The 25,891-nt window shown below is 44.4% G+C and overlaps 2 protein-coding genes across 6 annotated transcripts in view; one reads left to right on the forward strand and one right to left on the reverse strand.

Moving 5' to 3' along the window:
• Nucleotides 1–25,891, forward strand: part of RPL21 (ribosomal protein L21) — a 407,337-nt gene that overhangs the window by 356,703 nt on the left and 24,743 nt on the right. The window lies entirely within an intron of this gene.
• USP12 (ubiquitin specific peptidase 12) overlaps nt 1–25,891 on the reverse strand; it is a 46,401-nt gene that overhangs the window by 19,779 nt on the left and 731 nt on the right. Inside the window, exon 2 of the mRNA XM_069969847.1 lies at nt 1,903–1,983. Coding sequence (XP_069825948.1) covers nt 1,903–1,983 — 81 coding nt within the window. The remainder of the gene's footprint in view (nt 1–1,902; nt 1,984–25,891) is intronic.

Genomic DNA, 25,891 nt, shown 5'->3' on the forward strand with positions numbered 1-25,891 from the left:
GTGTTTTCAATCCACTCCTGGTTTTGGTTGCTATGAGGCCTGAAAAATACAGCCTCAAATATACATAGTGTGAACCCAGCCTTAAACTGCATACATTACCTATCCATGGTCCATGCCACCAATAACTGGATAGTTCAAGCTGACATTTAAAACGCATTGTTATGTCTAATCATGGGATGTGCAGCTATTAATGATAATTTATATGGGCACATAAAAGATTCAATCAGCCAATGAACAATTCTCGTTCATCAGGTGATAGCTATCCCTTTTACATGGACAGATTATTGGTAAATGAGAGCTCCTAGGCCAGCTAATTATTCATAATCAGCCCGTGTAAAAGGGCCCTTAAGGTGGCCATGTATCTTCAATAACTGATGGTCAAACAGTTTTTCGCCATAAGTTATCAGGCCTGACTAGACCCCTGGAACTGGAGCATGCCCGAGTGTGATCATTCAGCATTCGATTACCGGTGGCTGAAGAAGTTGGATGCAAACCTAGGGAGTCCAGAAAAATTGGATACAGCGTATAAGCCTATGGCTGTATCCATGTTTTCCAGGCAACCATAGGGCTGCTTCCAACTTCTTCAGTCACCGGTAATCAAATGCCAAACGATCACACTTGGGCATGCTCCAGTTGCGCTCAATAAAAGCATCCAAAAGCATGTTTTTTTCAACAAAAAGAAATTAATATGCTGAGTTTTTAAAAACCCGCACCACAGGTCAATTACCATGCAATTCCTATAGTGTGTGAATGAGCCTTAAAGCGGCACTTTCAGCAGGTTCTCCCCAATAAACCTGCTGATATGCCACAGACATTCTTACCATGAAGACTGCAGTTATGTTAATGAATCCTCTCTTCTTCTCTTCATTCTTTAGATATTGCCTGATTGCCCCTATGCTAATGAGGGGCTAAGAGCAATAGGGGCGTCACCTGACCAGCCAGAGCACCAGTTCGGCATGCCCAGTCCGCCCCCTCCATTGCTGCTCACTATGCTTATATGAATATGCATAGTGGGCAGCCCTGAGCAACCCCCGTCGGTCCGTCCAGCACAACCCCTCCGCCCTCCCTTGCCGCTTAGCTGACAGCCAATCAGGTGCCCAGGAAAGTATTCTGCTCACTGCTACAGTTTGCAAATGGCAAGAACGCGATCAGCGCTGGGAGCCTGGGCTGAGCTTTACCATCCAGCTCAATCCAAAGCAAACTGTAGCAGTGAGCAGCATACTTTCCTGGGCACCTGATCGTCTGTCAGCTAGGCAGCAAGGGAGGGGGCCTGCTGGATGGGCCGATGGGGGTTGCTCAGGGTCGCCCACTATGCATATTCATATAAGCATAGTGAGTGGTAATGGAGGGGGCGGCACAGGAAGGGGCTGACCGAACTGTTGCTCTGGCCTGTCGGGTGACGCCCAAATGCTCTTAGATCCTCATTAGCATAGGGGCAATTAGGCAATATCTAAAGAAAGCAGAAGAGGAGAAGAGAGGATTCATTAACATAACTGCAGTCTTCATTGTAAGAATGTTTGCGGAAATTGGAAAGAACATTGGAAAGAACCTGCTCATAGTGCCGCTTTAAGGCCGCTTTACATGGGCTGATTACCCCCAAAGAGTGTTTCTAGGAACGCTCATTCAGCCAATAATCAGCTTGTGTTAAAGTGTACATAGGGGAAAAGTTAATTTTCCCCGGAATTCCCCTTTAATGGCTGAATGAACATTTGCTGTACTAGGTGGTTGCTCATGCCTTTTAAAGGCACCAAAAGCGATTGACAATTTTAGAATTGTGCGAGGTAAGGGCACAATTACATGGGCCGGTGAAAGCTTGATCAATATTGTAAACGGGCGCCGATCTGCAAGATTACATTGCTATTACATCATTCAATGACAACAGGATAGACAATGGCTACTTACATTTACCAAACCAAAATAATGCTCATTCACTGGAAACTGTTCCGGACCAATCTCTTTCTCTAAAGCCGAGGCATTGGCGCCCTAAGGAATAGAAAAACAGTGTGCCATTAGAGACTCGTATAGACATTACGTGTATGTAAACTGAATAGTAATAAACAAGGAATAGGGGAAAAAAATACTGCATTGTAGGACTGCTGGGACTTGTTGTTCCAACATCAAAGTCATTTATTGAACGCATGCCATGAAGCAACATAGCTGTGGTTTCTGCAGAGTCTTGGTCACAGCAAGGAGGCAATTTCAAAGCGAGCGCTCAAACATCATCGCTGGTCTCCCTGCTGCGAGGTGACGATACTAAAGAGCTGGAGAAGGGCTCACGGTAAAAAAAAATTTAAGAGCTCTTCTTTAGCATGAGAAATTATTTCAGCACAAAAACAATCTTGATGTGGTCACGACTGAATACGATTCTTTTGAACTCTCGTTGTTGAACTGCTGAGCAGTCTAGACATATCCTGCAAATATGGCCGGTCATGCCGCTCCCTGAAACAGTCGCTTCATGCTGGGACCAGAAAGCAAGAACTCCGAGGTGTTTTTTTTTTTTTTTGGAAAGGCAGCAGAGGATTAGGTTTTTATGCAAGTGCTGCAACCTTCCATGGTCTAGCAGTTTCACAACGCTGGAGAGAACAGAGGATGATGAGAGGCCCGGCCAACTATGGAGGATGAAAATCTGTTCTGCAGTGCTGTAAATGAATTACTAGAATGGATTTTCGGGCAGTCATCAGGTTTTACAAGTATGACCGTGATAAGAGGTCAGACTGTAAATGTGAATGCTTAAAGCGGTTATCCAGGTTCTTTACATTAAAGAGACACGACACTTTCAATAAACTTTACATAAATAAACAGCACAGGAGACTTTAATAAAATATATAATATATCTTATCAGAGAAATAAGCCTCTTTCTCCACTAATCAGGTTTCCATCTTCTAAAAGGGAATGTGTCATGAGAATGCACCAGGTACATCCTCTTGAATTTAACACACCGATAGAACGGCACCGTCATGGGGAAGCCGGTGCCGCGGTCCGTTTTTCGAACCGCGGCCTGGTTCTCGTTCACGGCGCCGTCCTATCCAGCGGTACCGGGCTGTGCTGAAGCACTGGAGGTCGGCCGGCCCGTCCCCAGTGGGAGGGAATTCCCTCCCCTCTATGATGCGGATCCATTGATTCTAACAGGAACGCGTCATACAGGGGAGGGAATTCCCTCCCACTGGGGGCGGGCCGGCCGACCTCCAGTGCTTCAGCACGGCCTGGTCCCGTGCCCGGGAGCCGGGCCGCGGTTCGAAAAACGGACCGCGTCACCGACTTCCCCATGACGGCGCCGTTCTATCGGTGTGTTAAATTCAAGAGGATGTACCTGGTGGTACATACTCTTTAAATAACTATATGTTAAACATATTTTTTAAAGAATTTTTGGAGATTTTTTTTTACAGGGTTCCACTTTTCTATGTATAGTATACAGTGGTACCATGGTTTAGGAGTAGAGATGAGCAAACCTGGAGCATGCTCGAGTCCAGTGTCGGACTGGGTTACCTTGGGCCCACCAGGGAATTTGATTCTAGGGGCCCACCCAACATATACCAGATCTAACCAGCGCCAAACCTTTCACATTATAACGACTTTGCACAGAGCTGTGTATGTGACCAGCGATGCTAGCTCACTGCTGGTAACTTGTCAGCTGGTTTACATATTAGAGGGGGAGTTACAAGTGATTGTACATAGCTCACAGGCATTTGCAGCAGTGCTGTAGGATCATATGTTATCCTGGAGCTGCCAAACAGGGAGGCCTACCTTTTTGTCAGGGGCCCACTATGGGGTAGGGCCCACCGGGGGATTCCCCTGCTCCCCTGTGGGCCAGTCCGAGCCTGCTCGAGTCCATTCGAACCCGAACATTCGCCATTTGATTAGCGGGGGCTGCTGAACTTGGATAAAGCTCTAAGGTTGTCTGGAAAACATGTACTATATCCATGTTTTCCACATAGCCTTAGGGCTTTATCCAACTTCAGCAGCCACCGCTAATCAAATGCCGAACAATCGGGTTCGGATGGACTCGAGCATGCTCAAGGTTCGGTCATCTCGATTTAAGACTAACTTGGTTTAAGAGCGTTTTGGTTTAAGAGTTCCCTGTGCTGGGTAGGAGCGCGAGTGGAGGAGGGGCATGGTCTGCATAGCTAGGTCTACAGCACTGTACTCTCACCAAGGAAGTCTCCCTCACCTTCCAAATCATAGCAGATCCACTTCAGGCTGGGGCTTACATCAGGGGACAGGACTGTGGAGGTAATTTCTCCATAGCTGTAACCCCTCTCTCCCCGGACAGAGAGTGCTGCATGTATGTGCCCACATATGTTCTGCTCATTCCTTCATGCTCCCTGCAGTCTCTGTCAGCCCTTGTGTTTACCATCCTCTTCATTACTGTACAGTAACTTATAATGCCACATATTCTGCTGTTTCTGAATGTTTGTTTCATTTGTTTTAGATGTTATTCAGAAAAAAAAACATTTTTGGGGCGTGGAACCAATTGTCTGCATTTCTATGGTTTCTTATGAGAAAATTTGCTTTAATTTAAAGCGACTCTGTACCCCCAAACCAAATCTGATCCCCCCAAACCACTTGTACCTTCGGATAGCTGCTTTTAATCCAAGATCTGTCCTGGAAGCCGTTCGGCAGGTAATGCAGTTATTGTCCTAAAAAACAACTTTTAAACTTGCAGCCTGTGCCAAACGGGAGTATCTGTGCCCTAACTTTGCACCACCCCCTCTGTCCCTCCTCCCCACCCTCTTCATCATTAAGAATGCCACTGGAACATTTTCTCCATGCTGAACACTGCACAGGTGCTTAACGATCCAGCTCATGTGCCGGGCTGACACAGGTGGGGAATAGGAGGCAATCTGTCTGGAGCATTCCTAATGATGAGGAGGGTGGGGAGGAGAGACGGAGGGGTGGTACAAAGTTAGGGCACAGATACTCCCGTTTGGCATGGGGTACAAGTTTAAGGGTACAAACCCACTTGACGTATTTGCTGCGTGAATCAGTCTTAAAAATAAGCAGGCAAAACGCAGGTTGGCTTTATACGATTGTTCTGCATTAAAATACGCAATTGTGTATTTTTGAAGCATGAAGCTACATGCGTTTTTCGCACAGGTTGTTAACAACTGATGCTTTGCTAACAACAAGCTTCACGCTTCAAAAATACGCAATTGCGTATTTTAACGCAGAACAATCGTATAAAGCCAACCTGCGTTTTGCCTGCTTATTTTTAAGACTGATTCACGCAGCAAATACGTCAAGTGGGTTTGTACCCTAAAAGTTGTGTTGTAGGATAATAACTGCATCACCTGCTGAAGGGACCGCAGGACAGATCTTGGATTAAAAGCAGCTATCCGAAGGTACAAGTTGTTTGGGGGGGGGTCAGATTGTGGGTACAGAGTCACTTTAAGAGTGGATTTGGATTACAAGCACGGTCCCGAAACGAATTATGCTTGTAATCCAAAGCACCACTGTATTATAAAATGATCCTGATATCTTGCAGTTTTCATTCTGGGGCTGGGGCTAAAACTAAGCAATGCGTCTTGCTTTACAGCATGTCAATAAATGTAAAAAACTGCCTAGTCAATATGGCCGCCCCCATGACAAAGTACACAATTTAAAAAAATTACAGTCTGAAAATAGAAACAGATTAGAAAAAAAAAGAACATTTTTCAGTATCTGCTTCTAATCAGTTAAGGAAAAGTTAGGTAACACTTTCCCTTTAACTGAAACCACTTCTTCCCAGTTAGCTCTTGACGTCAGGTTCAATTACTTTTTCTTCCTGCACTGTTGAGGTTTACTCACTGGGCTCAAGACATGAAAACTAGCTGTAAATTTACAGAAATAGAGCTAACTTCAAAGGGTTCACATACTTTTGGTTTATGCAATTTCTTAATTATGCCTCTTGGAAATGTATGACTACTAGTAACAGGGTGTTACCATTCATCTTCTCTATAGGTTGGGTATTAACCTTTATTCTTTCTTGCAGTTTTGGTATAGAGGTAATATTACATATATAAATAGTAATAATAGTAGTGGATTAGCAATGTAGTGGATTTTCTGCATGTATAATCTTGAGTGGAGTGAAAGTAACTTTAGGATTTTTTTCTAAGGATTTAGACATTTCTACCACTGCTCCGTTCATGCAAATGCCGGCTGCAGATGGAAAACCTTATGTACACAAATCTCCTCCATTACTGCTGGGGAAATACAGAAGAGAGCTCAATAAACCATCAAGGAGCCCAACCTCCCACACAAGGTAATAGGATCCCAGGAGAGACGACTTAATCGCTATCTGTATGTTTACCACAAGGTTACCGCTCTATAAAGCAGAATACAACCCATGTACAAAACCACAAAGACAGCCGACACAATAATCCGAGAGAAGAATCAAAGGGGCCGTCTAGTTTTATAGTTTTATGTAGGTGATGCTTACCTTTCTAAGATACATTGTGTTGGATCTGCACATCATGTTTATGATCCTTGCTTGCCATTAGTAACACGCCCCCCCCCCCATCCAAAAAACAATAGAAAACCCATACAAAGCCGTGCACACTAAAAGGTCTCATACATAATACACATGTGTTGTCTGAACTTGCCGACCAGCTTATCAGGTTATATGATTGCTTCCTGACGCTCCGCACCAGATGATGTCAGGGGAGACAAGGAAGGATTGGGCATGCTGGATTTCAACTGCTTGATCTTTTTGTTCTCAGGGAGACAAGCCGCCACTAGGAGTCCAATAGAAGCTTATGGAGAAATCAGGAGAGGTAAGGGTCCTCTCTATTACACGGGCCGACTACGGCCGGATCATTTTAGTAAAGTAGCGCTGTGGGATAGGATTGTTGGCAAATGGTCCCTCCAGAAAGAGGGGTACACTATCCTTTATACCCCCATGCCACATGAAATCTGAAGCATGTACGGTATATTCTTTTACCAATACTAATATAAGGCTTGGGCAACACCAGGATAAAGTTAGTACTCATAGTGCACCACTTACCTTCTATTACAGTACACTACCATTTAGGTATGCCCCCAAAAACATGATTTTCCTAGGACCTTATTAAAAATGTTGCTTCCTTTTGCTTCTACAGCCTCTGCAATTTGCTGTATGAGCTCTATTTTCCCTCCTTTTTATACTTGCACAAAGCTTGTATGATTTTCCACTGCAAACTATCATTATCTGCTCTCCTCTCCTGCTCCAGCGCTTGTGTGAGCTGCCCCCAAAGGTTTCTCTCTCCTTGTCTGCTCTGTGTGTAACCGATCTAGCTGCCCCTATGACAGGACACATACTAGAGCCGTCATTTATGGACAAAGTAGAGGGGTATACAGCAAAAAAAAACGCTAACACCGAAGTGCCCGCTGGATGCCGCTTACCACGATCAATTTTAACTTAGCTTTCTTAGTTTTGTTCCCTCTGAGATTTACTAGAAAGTGACAATGTGTTAACGCAATTCTTCTATCCATCTGACAATAGAAAACAACACATTTATAAAGATTACCTTAATGTGCCATCGCCCCTGGCTTTTCACAAATAAAGTAATAGGATGAAGACTGGAGGTTCGGGAATTATTTCCATAACTGTTCCATTATCACAACATTTCTACATGAATAAAAGCAACACTAAAGAAAATGCACCCAGATAGTAATGGCACTTATACACGAGGAATAAGATCAACCACTTAAAGGGATAGGGATCACAGTATGACATTCAGTGTGCACTAGCCTGGATATGGGGGCTGCTTTCTATGGACCATTACCATTGTTCCTGCGGGTAAAAGTAAACCATCTGCTGGTGCCAAAGATTTATCCTAATATCAGCTCCGGCATAAGGAGATGTGATCATGTGGGCAGAAGGCTGACAAAGAAAATCCTTCACTTAACATCCAAAAAGGGTAATGCACTGCATCTATACATACACACATATTAAAGGGGAACTATCAGTAGGTTAGATTACTCTAACCTGCTGATATGTCCCTACTGCACAGAAGACGCCAAGGAGGAAGGTAAGGTCTTACCTTCCTCCTCGGTGCCATTCAGATGCAGTTAGTCTTTGGCTCAGTGGTCCGGTGAGACTGGCATCTGTTAGAACCACTGCCCGCCCCCATAGTGCCGATCCACCCTTGGCCAGTCGCCCCTTTCTAATGATAAAAAAGGAGCACGCTGGCCAGATCGGCGATATGCGGGCAGGCAGTGCTCCTAAAGGGTGCCCCAGAGATCGCGCAGAAGAATTGGCATGTCAATTCTTCCGAGCGGAGAGAAGAGGCATGCGAGCCTCCTTTAGACAGCAAGTATGACAAGTGTAGACAGACAGTTTTGTTCTGTAAAAACAGAGCCTTAAAGCGGAATTATAAACAGTTGTCTCAGTCATTTTATAGCAGGGCAACAAAAATGGCAGCTCTAGATTGTGCTCACAGTGTTAATGAGACTGTGCTGAGCTGCAGGATGCATGCATCCTCTCTAGCGCCACCTCTGCATAGCCCCAGTGACACTTGAGCATGATCCAGGCTTGACAGATTAAAACTCAACTGGTGTCAGAATGTTCTATAAATTTCTAATTTACATCTACAGAAACTGCCAGAGCAGAAGAGGTTTTCTATGGGGATTTGCTATTGATTTGGACAGTTCCTGACATAGACAGAGGTGGCAGCAGAGAGCTCTGTGTCAGACTGGAGAGAATACACCACTTCCTGCAGGACATTCAGCAGCTGATAAGTACTGGAAGACTCAAGATTTTTAAATAGAAGTAAATTACAAATCTATATGAAACTTTCTGACACCGGACTACCTTTTAAGTCCCTAGTCACTTGCAGTTGGAGAGTTGTTGGTCCTTTCTCTCAGCTACAGCTGATAGCTCTGGTGTCCAATCGGAAGAGCTATCAGTCACACCCTGGGAGCATTTGCTGATCATTTGCATATATGAAAAAAAATGCTAATTGCCCTCAAGCTGATGGTCTAAACATTTGTACATATATGGTGGGGGTTGTTACACTTCTATAGGACAAGTAAGCACTCTCAGGAACTCTCATTCCCAATAATGGGACATGTAAAGGGGCCAGCGATCAAACGAATAATAATTATTAGAGATGAGCGAACCTGGAGCATGCTCGAGTCCATCCGAACCCGAACTTTCTGCATTTAATTAGCGGTGGCTGCTGAAGTTGGATAAAGCCCTAAGGCTATGTGGAAATCATGGATATAGTCATTGGCTGTATCCATGTATCCCAGACAACCTTAGAGCTTTATCCAAGTTCAGCAGCCCCTGCTAATCAAATGCCGAACGTTCGGGTTCAGATGGACTCGAACCCAAACCCGGTTCGCTCATCTCTAATAATTATCATTGTATTTTTATGCATTCATTTAACTTATTGATATTGAAGTTAAAGGGGTAGTGCGGCGGTAAAGAATTATTGACAGAATAACACACATTACAAAGTTATACAACTTTATAATGTATGTTATGTCTGTGAATGGCCCCCTTCCCTGTGTAACTTTGTAATGTGTGTTATTCTGTCAATAATTCTTTACCGCCGAATTTTTTACCCCTTTAAAGGGTCACGCGAACGATCCAGCGATCACTCGATCACATGACTGTGTGATTTTATTAGCATTATCAATAGCGTTGAGCAGAGATGCTGAACTGTTAGGGTTGGGGTATGTTCTACAATCGCTCTGCATTTGACCCCCTTGCAGCTGGAGAAGTTGGATGCAGCCATAGGGAATCCCCGAAAACATGGATACAGGCTATGGGCGCAGGGAGTCAGATGCTGAGCGTTTGGGCTCGGAGAATGTTGCTGAACATGAACAGTTTAGCATCTTTACTCAACACTAATCCAAAAAAATTAATATTATATATATATTATATATAACAATAACAACAACTATTATTATTATAAAATATTATAATATATTATATCCGGTGATAATATTATTATTATCACCGATCAGAGAACTATCTGACAGATTCCCTTTAAAAGGAAGCAACAAAATTTCGCTTGAAAACGGTGTTCATTGTGACACTGAAACGTTGCTGCTGTGCTTATGAGAAAATAAATCACTGATTATTTCTACTTTAGGAGTGCTACCTCTATTTTTAGATTGGTGGATTTGCACGAAGGATCCTTAGTGCTGAGGCTGGCACCCGCTTTTCATCTTTTTCACCGAGTGCTGTGGACTTTTTGTTTATTATAATATATATATATATATATATATATATATATATATATATATATATAGTTTACAATGAATTTTTTGTGTGTTTTCATTGCAGAATATGGGAATACGGCTTAAAGGCTCCTTAAACTATGACAGATTCCCTTTACAAGGAAGCAACAAAATTAGAGAAGGTGATCCGCTATATATACATGCCTTGTCTATCTACCATGACCTGTTCTCATAGGTTTCTGTACAGGAACAGAAACTAGCAAGGTCATTCTGTGAAGGGCAAGATGGCAGAAACTGGGAATAAACATGGTCACAGCGGCAGATACATATGGCTGAGTAGCGGACAGGTTATACTTAGGCACAGATTTTACTATTCTGGGTAAACGTACATGATTGCATGTTTGCATTGCCCCCAGATGGGACATTCTCATATAACAGCAGGTACCCGCTAAGATGGCATCTGTAACACTCAGCAACTGATGTGTCCTGCCGTGTTCAATCTTTTCACATTGTATTTAGCCATAAATGCAAAATTACCAAGAATGGAATCCCCAACACTGTGTTCCTGGCTGCAGAACTACCATCATGGCCTGAGATCCCACTTAAAGGGGAAGTCCATCTTTTATTCAACAGAGCTGGGCAGAAGGTTGCTGCACATAACATGCACCTAGCTCCCAGACTCCAGCACAGGAGTCCGAATGGAGACACGGGTCGTGACGTGTCAGCCCTGCTCAGCCTGTCAACGACCAAGGCGGGACCCCATTTAGACCAGGAAGTGACTGGGGAACTGGAGCGGGGGACAGTAGACCCCTGCGCTGGGTGCCGGGGAGGTAGGTGCATGTTGTTATACACAGTCACCTCCTCCCCCTCCCCTCTTTTGAAAAAAATTGGCAAAGCCGGACTTCTCCTTTAAACAAGAGATTACTACAATAGGCAATCCAAGAATAAAAAAAACCCTGCAAGTTACTATGAGGCTGCACTATAGGACTATACAGGGAGGGAGCAGTCTATAAACCATAGGAGTTCACCTCTCAGCAGAATTTTTTCCACTCATAGGGACACATGACGTATACATGTAGCTGCCAATATATTTTATGTAGTGAACAAAGTGCGTCCCCTTAGGGCTATGTTACATGGGTGTAGAAGTGCCCAGCCCAATAATGATGCAGCGTCTTGGCAGGAAGACACTGGGCACATTATATGTTATGTTCGCATTGCTGTCTGCATAGGTTAACCCTCAAAGATAAAACAGAGACTATATACATGGCTGAGGGAAATGGAAGATGACTGTCTTTCGGGATTTGCATTGTGTATAATAGATCAGAATAATCCATATATTCAATGGTAACACATATCTTGGCACTTACTATAATGTTTTTTTATTATAAGGCTTTTTTTTTTTATTATTCAACTTCATAGCTGCATGTCAGAAGTTCTTATAACTATATATGAAAGTTATATGGAGGTATATACACATAGAATAGTTATATTAAAGGGGTTTTCTGGGACTTTGTTAATGGCCTATCCTCAGGACCAATCGTGGCTGAGCAGCTGATGACGCGGCAGAGGGGGGCCGGCACGGGTGACGGTTGAAGCGGTCCGGCCGGCCTCCTGAAGATGACGTTGTTCGGCCCAAGATGGCAGCCGGGGTCGACAGTAATCTGGTGAGTATACTGCACCACACTTCCGGGGGTGGGGGGGGGGGGGACACAGGAAAGGGCGCCATTCACTTACATAACACACATTACAAAGTTGTATAACTTTGTAATGTTTGTTATTTAGCGAATAATTTTTAAACGCCGCACTACCACTTTAAAGTGAATGTACCATCAGGCCCGGATTGAAGCACTGGAAGCAGGCCGACCCACTCCCAGTAGAAGGAAATCCCTGTCCCTCTATAATATGGCTCCATTAGAATGAATGGAGCCGTATCATAGAGGGGCGTGGGTTACCTCCCACTGGGGGGTGGGTTGGCCCGCCTCCAGTGCTTCAGTCCGGGCCTGATGGTACATTCACTTTAAAGCAGCTGCAGAAAATCCACAGTGTGTGAACAAACTCCAACTTGTAATGCAAAATTTCTGCTCCCCATTTTTGTTAAGCTTGAAAAACATTAGTTAATAATGAAAGTTAATAAAAGCGTCAAATTTTCACAATTATCCTTTTAAGTGTTGTGATTTTTTTTTCTAAAGATGGATGGCTAGATCCATATGTTCATATTTACAATGGATACAATGCTAAGTGCTGGAACACAATGCAAGCGCTCCCTATTGTCTTGGTTGGCTCATCCAGTCCGCACTCTTACATTACCCGGCCTTCCAAGGCACACCATGTCTAGAATGAACTGGTAACAAATGCTCAGGAGAGAAGGGAGACAATTACTTCAAGGAAAAAGCTAAAAGCACATGGAGCCTTGGTACAAAACCAGCTGTGCTCCATGTAATCAGGTGAGAATCCCCGGCCACTGGGGCGAAGCGAAGGCAACCAGCAGAGTAATGGAGTCTCCTGAGAGACTAGGCAGAGTAATCCTGCACAACGCACACATAACAACACTGCTGGCTGGATCTGGGTATAATAAATAACTTACTGTAGCTAATATACAATTATTCCTACTAAAAATAAATTGGTACATAGCAAGCTGAGCCAATCATTTACTGCTGTAGTAAAGTATAAACTCGCTTTACAGCAGGTTGTGTTTTATAATCATTACCCATCTTTTTACAGCAATGTAAGTGAATTACAGCTCACCTGTTCCACCCATTTGCAAGCTGCATGGTATAGAGCAGGAGGGGCTGAGCAGATTTTTGTCGGAAAATGTTAAATTTAAACGGCCACTGTCACTTAAAAAAAAACAAAAAACTTTTGTTTAGAAATATTGTATAGATTTGATCAGTCAGGATTTCTTTGTTTTTAAATTCAGTGGACAGTCCTAATCAGTGATTGACAGCCTCCCCAGTATAAGTGTATATACAATGACGGCTGTCAATCACTAAGTAGGACTGCCTACTGGACTCCTAAGCACAGAAAAAGCTGAGATTTAGACCAATATATGACAAGTAATTAGGAACTACTGTACAACTGTATATCTGCTCAGCTCCTCCTGCTCTATAACATGAAGCCGGCAGGACAGACTGACCGTTCAACATGTCAGTTCCCCTTTAAGTAACAAAATGTATTGTGTGGCAACTATAGGAAGAAGATGGGTGACCTGTGCAATGTCCAGCAGACATTGGAAGGAAGAATATACTGATCTTGTGGGGTAAGAGCTTTTATGTGATACCCAATAAGGATATAACAGTAGAAAGATTGTGTTGGCCGTGACCTGACTATATGGGAGACATTAGGGAAGACAGGGTTGCATATAGGTTATACAAAGTCAAAGGGGTATTTCAAACATGTCTATGGCCCAACAGTGCATATGTATTCTGATGTGGTATTTTCCACATAGTGTATTGTGTGGTGGCGATACATTGATGACATGTTTTTCATATACCCTAAAGCTCAACTGATTCCCACCCAATTTTAGGTTCATACTGTCGCACAGTTAAGAAAATGTGCACTTTATTTGTGGATGTATCTGTATCACTATGTTAACGTATGGGATAGATCTAATTAGGGTTAGACGTCTGATCACATACAATGGCCTATTGTTTTCTGTATTGATTTGCTGGATTGGATGTCGACCTTTTTAACAGATGAGTCTTTAATCCAAGTGGAGACAATGACTAAAAGACGACAGAACCTGGGTGACAGACGTCCCCCTATTGTTACCGAGTATCCTACAACTGATCTACCATGAAGTAGATTTCAATAACTGGTGATAGAGTCATTTAGGAAGCAACAACACTAATGGTATTGTGACCGCTGACCCTCCTCCATCACCATCACACCATGTGAGAGTTACACCTACACATTTGGGTTCCACAGAAAAACTGTTCAATGTATTTCCAATGCGCATGCTGTCATGAAGATGTGATCTCTCACATGTTTACAGGTAAACTGCATCCGATCCAGGGGCGACGTCATTGTGACTCATCCTACGACTAAGGAAATGAAACGCTGCAAAACCAATATACAAAACTAACAAAGCAAACACAGTCCCCATTACCAGGACATTCACCAATCCAGGTACCGATTCTAGAATATGTTTTACTTCCAATAAAAGTAACAGACAGGATACAAAGACTAGATAGATAGGGTTGATATTCCTTGAGGGGTCAGTATGTAATATGGGAAATTATTTAGCTTTACTACATACGGGTTGGTTCAGACTACGGAATCCGCACGGAGAAGTTTCGGCGGATTCTGCTGCTCATACCCGCTCACGCCGCACGCCTTTTTGCCGGCTTCATAGACACCATTCTATGAGTGGTCCGATTCCGCTATCCACCGAAAGAATAGACATTGAATCCGCCCGTGCATAGAATGGTATCTATGGCACGGTCAGAGAGGCGCACAGCCTTAAGCGCCCACACCGACTGCTACACACTCTGCAAGTTTTTAAAGGGGTTATCCAGCACTACAAAAACATGGCCACTTTTCCCGCTACTGTTGTCTCCAGTTCAGGAGCGGTTTGCAATTAAGCTCCATTTACTTCAATGGAACGGAGTTTCAAAACCCCACCCAAACTGGAGACAACAGTAGGGGGAAAGTGGCCATGTTTTTGTAGCGCTGGATAACCCCTTTAATGGTTTTGCAAGAATAAAGAAGATTTTTTAACGGTGAGTGCCTCCTTGCATTTTTTCTTTGTATGGATTACCTGCATATGTATACTGTATTTCCCTGGATGAGCACCCCTTCACCTTCCCACTGTATGCTGGTTATCATTGGCATTATTCCTTAGATGGTGGCTGGTTTGCTTTTCAACTCACAATTAGAGAACGCAGAAGGGGAAAACTGGCGAAAAATAGAGATTTTACTTGCAGTTGCAGTGTGGACTCTGCCCATCTGTGATAGGCCAGGTTCACGTATGTCTGGCTATCCAGCATAGTGGCATATGGTATTCTTCAATGTGTAGCAAATATTCCGGGACGTACTTATACTGTCCATAAACCCCCTGTCCGCTTTTTACTCTACAGGGCCCTTAAAAATGATCCTAATACATGAGCCGATTCAATCTCTAAACGATCACTGATGTTGTAGACCAGCACCCGTCTAGTAAGCCTATTACAACACTCGACTACGATGCATGGTGGGCTGCACTACTGATCCCTGGATCATTAATGCCGCCCTTCGCTGCTGTCATTCGTCAGCCGCACATCCCCTATTACACCATTTTTTCCATCTATTTCCAGCTTTTAATTCACATATAAATACAGGGGAAAAGGCTAAAACCCTTAAGAATACAAGAAATAGAAGACTTTGGATAAACCATTCTGGAGGAATTTCTACAAATCCCATAGCAGGAGCAGGTGATGTCAGGAGGGACGGACGGACCAGCCGCAGACGTGTTGATGGGCCCGGGTTACATACATGCTGACAGCTTTCATGGTTATGATTCGACTCAAGCTCATGGGATTAACAAGCATAAAAAAGGGTCCGTTTCCTTTTTTAATCTTGACGGGGATTTAATCTTGCTGAGACCCAGAAATGTCTATTAAGAGATTTTAGTGAATGCAGATGTGTGTGACTTAAAAAAGCCGTCACCATGGCATCGAGAACCATCTGATGGTGAACAGGAGTTATTCCCCCTCTCCCCTTATTGCTGTGTCTGCCATAGTCACTCATGTAGAGGCTGGGGCAGGGATTCTGGGTAAGGACTGCACCCCAGGTATTCTTATATAGGTTGGACAATCCAAACATTTAAAAAGAAAGCCTCACTTTATGATGCCTGGAGGTCCAAACACTCATTTAGACAATGAAGTAATCAAGGCTGGTGTAGCACAGCACCCACTTGACACAGTGCTCTCTGCTGCCACCTCTGTCCATGTCAGGATCTGTCCAGAGCAGGAGAGGTTTTCTATGAGGATTTGCTGCTGCTCTAGACAGTTCCTGACATGGACAGAGGTGGCAGCAGAGAGCACTGTGTCAGATTGGAAAGAATATACCACTTCCTGCAGGACATACAGCAGCTGATAAGTACTGGAAAGCTTGAGATTTTTTTTTTTTTTTATAGAAGTAGATTACAAATTTGTACTTATGTGCATAAAAAAATTCAAGTTATCTGTAGATTTTGACTTCCCTATTGAAGTTAAAGCGACTATACCATCAGGTACAGTCGCTTTAAGTGTTGCACATGAATAGAACGTCGCCGGGGCAGGGACGCCGCGGTCCTATTTTTGAACAGCGGCCCAGTTCCTGAGCATGGTGCCAGCTTATTACCAAGCACCGCCCTTGGGCTGAAGCACCTGATGGTACATTCACTTTAATTGGGGGGGGAATCAACAAAATATGCGACGTGTGAACATATCCCTAAAGGAGAATATATGTCGGCTCTATATCAAGCTGCAGATACGGGCAGGTCGATAACAGGGAGAAATTATACCTGTCTCCTAATTGAGGACTCCTTTTAAAATGATAAAGTCATGTTCTCAGAGGCCTGGCTGAGCTGCTGCCTGCATGCCGCCTACTCCTCCCTGGCATGGTTGATGTATAGGGTTTGGATTCCTGCACATCAATAATACAGGACAGGGAGGGGTGGGGGAGAGAGGAGGCATGCATGCTGCAGCTCAGTACAGCCTCTATGACACTTGAGCTTAGAAAGAACATCATTATATACAAAGGACAGTTTGCTTGGACTGACTCCACTCTCTGTTTAAGTCTGTGTTATTTTGTCCAAGCTTTGCTGAATTTTAAAGGGATTATCCTGAGGTGTAAACTCTCATGCACACACATTGTTATTTCTAATAACCATCCTAATATACGATATAGCAGTTTCCTCCGGCAGCTTCTTGAAGATTGTAGCAGTGAAGCCTCCTGCTGGGTCACGAGCCCAGATCTTATGTACCCTGCAGACATCGACATAATAAACACTATGCAACAATATTTTTCCCTCCCCTATTACCATTATAATAAGTGGCATGGCATGGCAGGAGAGTACAATGCTGGGTGCGCTGGAACCCATCGATATTCTGCTTCCACAAATGACTTCTCTGATGCCATGTGACTGTTAGCGCGAGAGAATTCAAGACCATCAAGCGTGCCCTACTTCAGTCATGCCAGGAGCGGCTGATCTGTGTACAGCTATTAGGTGTGACAGCCAGCACACAGGCCACTGCAGGCATCAATGTATCCAACACAATGTTACAGGTGAGATGGATACCCCTTCCTCCAGCTCTACCCTGGAAATGTCACATAGTATACAAGGCAACTGCTTTACTATACAAGACAGATGTCAGCGGTATAATGGTGCACTATATGGCAGCTTATATCCTGTGACCGGGAACAGGAGGGGCCACACGTCTCTATTTACAGGATACACCACCAGCCGTGCAGCTGGTTACAGGTCCTGGGGTGGTCCAGCCAATCAGCGTCTGAGGCTGGACAACGCAGCAGCTGCTGATTGGCTGAGAGGGCCTGCAATGTCACAGCCCCAGAACCTGGAAGCAGCGGAAGGACAGGTTAATAAGATAGAGGTGGCGGTGTGGGAGCCAGGGAGGTACGTGTTCTCTATTATTTTCAAACCACCCATCCCAGGGAATTCCTCTCAAAAGGCCTCTGCCCGGAGTACTCCTTCAAAGGAAACCTGTCACATTGCAGTCCCATTTGTAGGCAGCATGTTATAGAGCAAGAGAAGCTGAGCACATTGATACCGTCATAGCTGTGGTAGCAATGGACGCCACGGGCCGCCTAAACACCCGCTCCCCGTGTCGGGGCCCAGCACAGTCTCCTCTTTGGCAAGATGTTTTCCTATCTGGACTATGACCTGGCTGGAGAAGGAGGAGAACAGTACTGATAATATTATACACCCACTTCAGGGCACAAATTAAGGGCCCCAACTATTCCAGCGCCAGAATATCTAGCGTATGTGGCTTCTTCACCGCTATCTCTCCCCCAGACAAAACTTATAACTTCATAAACACATGGCTTTTTCTAGACTGCTGTCATCCTGAGTAACATCCTGTATTACAGTCTATTCTCATCCAGAGCTGTATTTATAATTCTGCCAGCTGCTGATTGTCCAAACCTCCAGAATTCCCTCCTTGTTCTGGGTCTGTTACTCACATGCTCTGGTGAATGGCATTGTGGGAATTCTAGATTGTGCACCAGGATTTGTACAATAATGAGAAGAGAGACGAGTCTGCCAGGACACAGGACAGGACCCAACTCTGTACTATAGGAGCTCAGCTATAAACAGGTGAAGGGGCACTGCCATCATATATTCTAAGGCTCCATTTACACAGAAAGATTATCTGCCAAAGATTTGAAGCCAGAAACAGACTATAAACAGAGGAAAGCCTGAGATTTCTCCTCTTCTCAAATCCATTCCTGGCTTTGGCTTCAAATCGTTGGCAGATAATCTGTCCAATAATCTTTCTGTGTAAATGGACCCTAATCCCCATCCATTGTCATAATGAGACTACCTGGCAGATAACATCCTCCCATTACAGCAGCAGTAAAGTGACAAGAGTTTCCTCTGCTGAACTTGACTGCTGGCTAGCTGTAGAATTGAAAAGGTTTTTGTATAAAATAGCAGAAATTAAATTCTAAACAAAATACTGTTTTTCATACATGTTGAGTAAAAAAAAAAAAAATTACCCTTATCTGACGGAAGTTTCCCTTTAAGGCCATATTAGACAGCCTGTCCCAGCTTGCGCTCGCTTACAGAGCCTATTACGGCCTATTGCTAGATAATCATGTGGCAGACGGTGGATTATTTTTTTTCCACAGTGATCAGCCAATGGGCGAGCTCGCTTGTCTGCCGATCACTGTCTCTATTACATGGCAAGAGATCTGCCTGATTTGTTGGATAATCTCTCTGTGTAATAAAACCTTTCAGAATCTATTACATTGGGTGATAATCAGCTAAAATGGCAGAGATAAGTCGAGAAACAAGCATGCACTCATTCAGCAGTTAATCGCTTTCATTCAGAGCAGGAGCAAATCCCCATAGAAAACCTCTCCTGCTCTGGGTAGTTCCTGTCATGGACAGGGGTGGCAGCAGAGAGCACTGTGTCAGACTGAAAAGAATATACCACTTCCTGCAGGACATACAGCAGCTGATAAGTACTAGAAGACTTAAGATTTATAAAAAAAAAAAAAGTAAATTAAAAATCCATATAACTTTCTGAAACCAGTTGATTTGAAAGAAAAAGTGTTTAACCGGAGTACCCCTTTAATATCCGCAAGGTCTTCATTGTTTACCATGTACAGCTCTGTTGCAGTAGCTGAGCCTGGCCCTGCTCCATCCTATTCACGTTAACTATGTGTAGTACCAGGGACCACCACTACAAAATGTACAGCGCCGTTCAGCAGGACCACATCCACCATGATCGGTGTGCGTGGAAGTCGTCTGATCACCACCAATCTGATATCAAAGTTTCAGAAAACTTGGCCAACAGCATAAGGCATGTGAATTAGATTTTATAACTTATCCATGAGCTGTGGAATTTTTTGCCCTCAAATTGACCTGCGGCGCACATCTTAACATTCCTGGTGTGGATTTTCCCAGCATGAAATCTACAGTCCACCCACGAATGATACACGGCCAATCTGAGGTGCAAAGATCTGCAGTGATTCTACAAGTGACCCGGGTTTAGATAACGTCACTCGGAGCCCTGGCCTATTGGATAGAACCAGGTTGATGAATAGTCACTACCGCATTCCTGGCTGTGTAACACTGTAAAATGCCGGGCCAAGAAAACCAGCTGACCAAGGAGGTGAACCAAGTGCAAACAAGGGTGACGCTTGCTTTTACTGACCATAAAGGTTCCGTATTCCTACCCACCCCCTCCACTTTGCCCTTGATTCTTATTTTAGAAAAAAAAATATTAAAAAGAAAAACACAAAAAAAACCCCAAAAAACTAAGGCTGCATTCACACATTCTGTGAAGTTGTCTGTGCATACCGACAAATTTATAGCCCATTGTTTTGTATTGGGCAATTCAGATATTCAGTGTTTTCACTGATCCAAAAACCATTCCGTAAAAAAATAGGACGTCATACCTTGGAGTAGAAGCATGGTATGGATTCCCCCTTAGAAATTAATAAGATCCGTGTTTTTAATGGATGTACACGGATGTGACATCTGTGAAAAACATGGATTTGAACTAGTACACTAAAGTTTTAACCAGAAAAACATGGACATGGATGCAAAACGGATGTAAACATAGACGGTTTGGGCGGATGACTGATGTAGCTAGAGGACGACATCCACGGCTATGTGGAAATCATGGATATAGTCATTGGCTGTATCCATGATTTCCAGACAACCTTAGAGCTTTATCCAGCTTCAGCAGCCCCAGCTAATCAAATGCCCAATGATCTGGTTCAGATGGACTCTATTTAAATTCAAACTATATAACGATTTCCTGTACGTCCCGTAATCGTCCCGTGTAATAGCAGGTTATTCCTGATACCTCTGGCTTTAGGGACGGATATTGATTGTACTATAGAAATGAATAGTGCCAGTAAGCAGACGCTATGGGATTCGGGAGGTTCCCCGGTATAACACTAGACCACCAGATGCTGCCGGTATGGGGATCATTCAGTAACGCTACTAAACCTTATGGTGAAGCCCTAGCTGATAAGTGTCGGAATGATTACACACCGTATATACACAGGAAACATCCAGGACCTGAAGGAGTTTGCTCAGTGTAAATATTAGCCCCTATTCCCACAATGCATTTCTGCCTGTGCTATTTCTTACTTTGGAGTCTGGGTGTGGGGGGTTTCTGCTAATTCGCCCATGCAGATGTGTTTTGTGGGGTCAGACAACTCCTTTAAAGTTTGAATGGTTTGGAGGGGGTCTTGGTGCCAAGAAGGCGGTCCCTGTTTCTGACTTTTTACAGAATCTGCAACAAGGAGACGGCAGGGAGAGAAAGAGTTGAGTGCTTCTTCCAGCTTCCTCTCCATGCACACTCAGCCAATAAGGGTGTGCATGTGTATAATGGGGGGTGGGGAGGCAGCAGATGTAGCTATCTGCATGCAATGACACGTGAGGATTATCACAAGAACACACAGACGGGAGGAGGAGGGGGCGAGCATTGTACCAGCGACCTTTGCACTAACTGCTCCCTACACCAGTCACAGGTTAGCTATGTGCACTGTGTGAATGAACCCAACGGACAGGCCGGCCAATGTTTCCACCTATCCTATAGATTTGAATAGAGAGAGCTGGGAGTGTGTGCAGTCACCTCTCCATTCATTCTCTAAATCACAGGTGTCACACTGGCGTCCCTCCAAGCGGTTGCAACGCTCTTTCCAGAGTGCCGGTTAACCTACTATATTGCAAAACTACAATTCCCATCATGCCTGGAAAGTCAATGCTAAAGCATGATAGGAATTGTAGTTTTCCGACAGCTGGAGGGCCACCAGTTTGACCGCCCCCCTGCCCCTTCTTCTAAAGCCAAGTCTGAGCACAATCCATCTGGTGTAGAGAAACCCCCACACATTTGCATTCCCTATAGCTAAAGCTTTGGCTGTCCAGGCATGATGGGAGTTGTAGTTTTGCAACAGCTGGAGAGCCGAGGTTTTCTACCCCTGCAGCATGTTTCCCCAGCTCCATCTCTATGCATATGTAAAGTAACCACAGTACAGAGGTGCGGACCCTCCCCGTCACCCATAGCAGCATTACAGGCTGGTTACTCTCTAACCAGAAAGTAGCCGGTTTTATTAAAGGAACATTCCACTTTGGATATGTTTCTGCCCATGGTGAGACTAACAATTCATTGCATACTTATTATTATCTATTCAGCCTCCTTCCTCCAGTTCTCAGCTGCTGCTTTCTGCTGAAAATTTGTGTGAGCTTTTCTCTCTGTCTCCCCCTCCCTTCTGAGACAGCTAATGTAAACAAGTCCCTGGTAAGCTGTATAACATTGTAGTTCCTTTGTTATGTTGGGAGGGTTATTCTGAGGTCAAGTTGCTATTGAACTATTGAACCCACTCTGGTTATCCTTCCCAGCATTAAAAACAAGCTACAATGTTGCAGATAAAGCCTGCCAGGGACTCTTTTTTTTTTTATATCAGCCGTCTGGGGGGGGGGGGGGGGTTGACAGAGAGAAAAGCTCACACACAGATTTTTGTGTCTTCAGCAGAAAGCAGCAGCTCAGAAATGGGGGAAGGAGACAGAGTAGATAATAACAAGTATGGAATGAATTGTTAGTCTCACCATGGGCAGCAACTTATCAAACGTTCAGTCTGGTTCCTGTCTGTACTGGAAAAATCTCAGAAAGGAACCGAAGAACTTTGGTAGAAATTTTGTTTTTGAAATTGTCCCATGCAGACAGATGTCCCCTGCTGTGTTTGGCTCACAGAGCATTGTTTACACTGGTAACACAGCTGCTGCGAGAGCGGGATCCATGCTGCACAAGTATGTCCCATTCACTGACAGCAGGCGGAGATCTTGATGACAATGAGAAATTATAATGCTGGGTTGCAGAACTTTTTATTGTACTGTGATTAAAGGGGATGTTCACAAAATTAAAGGGATAGGGGGGGTCACTAGCTGACTGGTGGGGTCCCAGATCTCAGGAAAACAGGGATCCTCTCTCCCTGAGGCGATTGGAGCAGCAGTGCACATCCACTCCTATGGGACGTTCTAACATTGTTAAGCGCTAAACTCGGCACTGTTCAGTCGTCCTATAGAGTGTGAATGAAGCATGAGCAATGGCGCTTCATTTACCTGGGGGGCAACTGACCTCCATTGCTGGGGGTCCAAGCAGTTAGACCGGTTATCACCTAGACAGAGGATAATATCAGATAAAATGAGAAAGCCCCCTTTAAATAACAAAACTTAGTGGTGTACTGTAGGGGAAGAAGGACACCCAGTACAATACATTACACACATATATCTATATATACCAGCATGCAGGTTTACCGAGTGTCAACAACCAAGTCTCAATGACCAAGTCAGAAAGCAGCATTCCCCAACCTGCAGCTCATATGCTGCCGCAAAACTACAACTCCCATCATGCCCAGACAGCCGAAGATCATAGACTAAAGGCCCTATTCCACCAACAGATCTGACGACAGATTATCTGCCAAAGATTTAAAGCCAAACCCAGGAACAGACTATAAACAGAGAACAGGTCATAAAGGAAACACTGGATTTCTCCTCTTTTCAAATCCACTTCTGGGTTTGGCTTCAAATCTTTGGCAGATAATCTGTCGTCAGATCTGTTGGTGGAATAGGGCCTTTAACTGGCGCACTGTTTAGGTATCAGGTCACATGACCAACAAATCGCACAGAGGTGTCAGAGCAATCCCTTTAAGACAGGGATGGAGAACCATTGGACCTCCAGCTGGTGCAAAACAACAACTCCCATCATGCCTGGACAGCCAAAGGTTCTCCATCCCTGCCTTAAAGCGTAACTGTCATTTCAGGGTCATTTTTCTGAAAACATTAAATATCAACAGTACAAGCGATTTTAAGAAATTCTGTAATAGGTTTTATGTACTAAAAGAGTTTCCTTCTGGACTGAAAAAGCAATCTCCCAGCCTCCCCCCTCACATCAGAAGAAGCAGGATTTCTGTGTCCATTATGTGTCTATGGAGAGGGGAGGGGCTGTTAGGAGTGACTGAGCACGGAGCAGTCCTGCACAGCACAACACCCTGCAATCTTCTCTCAGTAAGTTCATAGATAAGCACTGACCTTTCTGACCCCAGAATCCTGCGGTTTAGGTGCCCAGAGAGTCTACAAACAGCTGACCTTCATGTCACCTCTTCCTGCTCCCTCATCTCCCTCGGCCCCTCCACCCTTCATAGGCTTACAATGCAGAGAGCAGAGCCCGTCTTCACTGGCTTCTCTGTAATGAAGACGTGTTTGCCTGATAATGCACAGATAAGAAGTCAGGGGGGGGGGGAGGCTGGGAGATTGCTTCTTGAGTACAGAAGGAGGCTTTTTTGGCTGATGAAACCTATTACAGAGTTTCTTAAAATCGCTTATACTACTCATTTCTGCAATAAAAAAAAACAAAAACGTGACAGTTACGCTTTAAGGCAGCATTTTCTATTCAATGACTGACTGTTGTGAAACTACAACTCCCATCATGCTCTGATAACCATAGGCTGTGCACTGTTTGGGGATCACATAACATGACCAACAAAACCACAGAGATGTGTCAGAGCGATCGCCTTCAAAGGGCCGGAGCTCCGCTGTGAGGTGTCCCGCAGCAACAAATCACACCCAGGTCACAGGACTAGCTGCAATTTGGCTGTAAAAACTAATTGCATAAGAGCAGAGAAGTCACGGTCACGTAACAGTCTCGTGTCACTCACAGCAGAGAAGTGACGGTCAGGTAACAGTCTCGTGTCACTCACAGCAGAGAAGTGACAGTCAGGTAACAGTCTCGTGTCACTCACAGCAGAGAAGTGACAGTCAGGTAACAGTCTCGTGTCACTCACAGCAGAAAAGTGACGGTCAGGTAACAGTCTCGTGTCACTCGCATTCAGGTCACTCACAGCAAAGGTGACAGTCAGGTAATAGTCTTGTGTCACTCGCATTCAGGTCACTCACAGCAGAGAGGTGACAGTCAGGTAACAGTCTCGTGTCACTCGCATTCAGGTCACTCACAGCAGAGAGGTGACAGTCAGGTAACAGTCTCGTGTCACTCACAGCAGAGAGGTGACAGTCAGGTAACAGTCTCGTGTCACTCGCATTGAGGTCACTCACAGCGAATCCAGCAAGGTTTTATGCAGCTGACGCCTCATTGCCAACCACAGACTGTCATCAGTGTCCAGTGGACAACAATAACTCCCATCATGACCTGACCACGGGGATCACCTTGACTACAGACATGACAGAGCTGTCTCTTTAAAGGGGGGTGTTCACCAATTTTTTTTCCCCTTTCAAATCAACTGGTGCCAGAAAGTGCCAGAGATTTCTAATTTACTTCTATTCAAATATCTCAAGTCTTCCGGTACTTATCAGCTGCTGTATGTCCTGCAGGGAGTGGTGTATTCTTTTCAATCTGGAAAGCAGGAGAGGATTTTTATAGGGATTTTCTACTGCTCTAAACAGAGGTGGCAGCAGAGAGCACAGTGTAAGACTGGAGAGAATACACAGCTTAATGCAGGGCATACAGCAGCTGATAAGTACTGGAAGACTCATTACAGAAGTAAAATTACAAATTTCTGCCACCAGTTGATTCGAAAGAAAACATTTTTTTTTGTGAACGACCTTTTTAAGGAAGCGGTACCCAACCTGTGGTTCTCCGGTAGATGCAGAACTACAACTCTCATCATGTCCTGACCACCCAATACTGTGCACTGTTTGGGGCTTACCTTGCGTGACTAATAAACTACAGACATGCCAGAGCGGCCTCTTCAAGGAAGTGTTCCCAAACCTGTGGTTCTCCGGTAGATGCAGCACTACAACTCCCATCATACATCCAAAGACTGTGCACATTCTGGGGGTCCCATCATATGTCTGATGCATCACAGTAACAGGTCACAGTGCTTTAAAGCTACCGTGGTTACACAACTACAACTCCCATCATCCCCTGACACCCGGAGACAATCTGGGAGTCCCATCATGTGTCATCACATGTCAAACATCACAGTAACAGGTTGCAGCACTACAACTCCCATCATGCCCTGACATCCGGAGACTGCGCCCATTCTGGGGGTCCCATCATGTGTCTGATGCATGACA

This window comes from Dendropsophus ebraccatus, chromosome 5, assembly GCF_027789765.1.
Source record: "Dendropsophus ebraccatus isolate aDenEbr1 chromosome 5, aDenEbr1.pat, whole genome shotgun sequence".
NCBI classification, from domain to species: domain Eukaryota; kingdom Metazoa; phylum Chordata; class Amphibia; order Anura; family Hylidae; genus Dendropsophus; species Dendropsophus ebraccatus.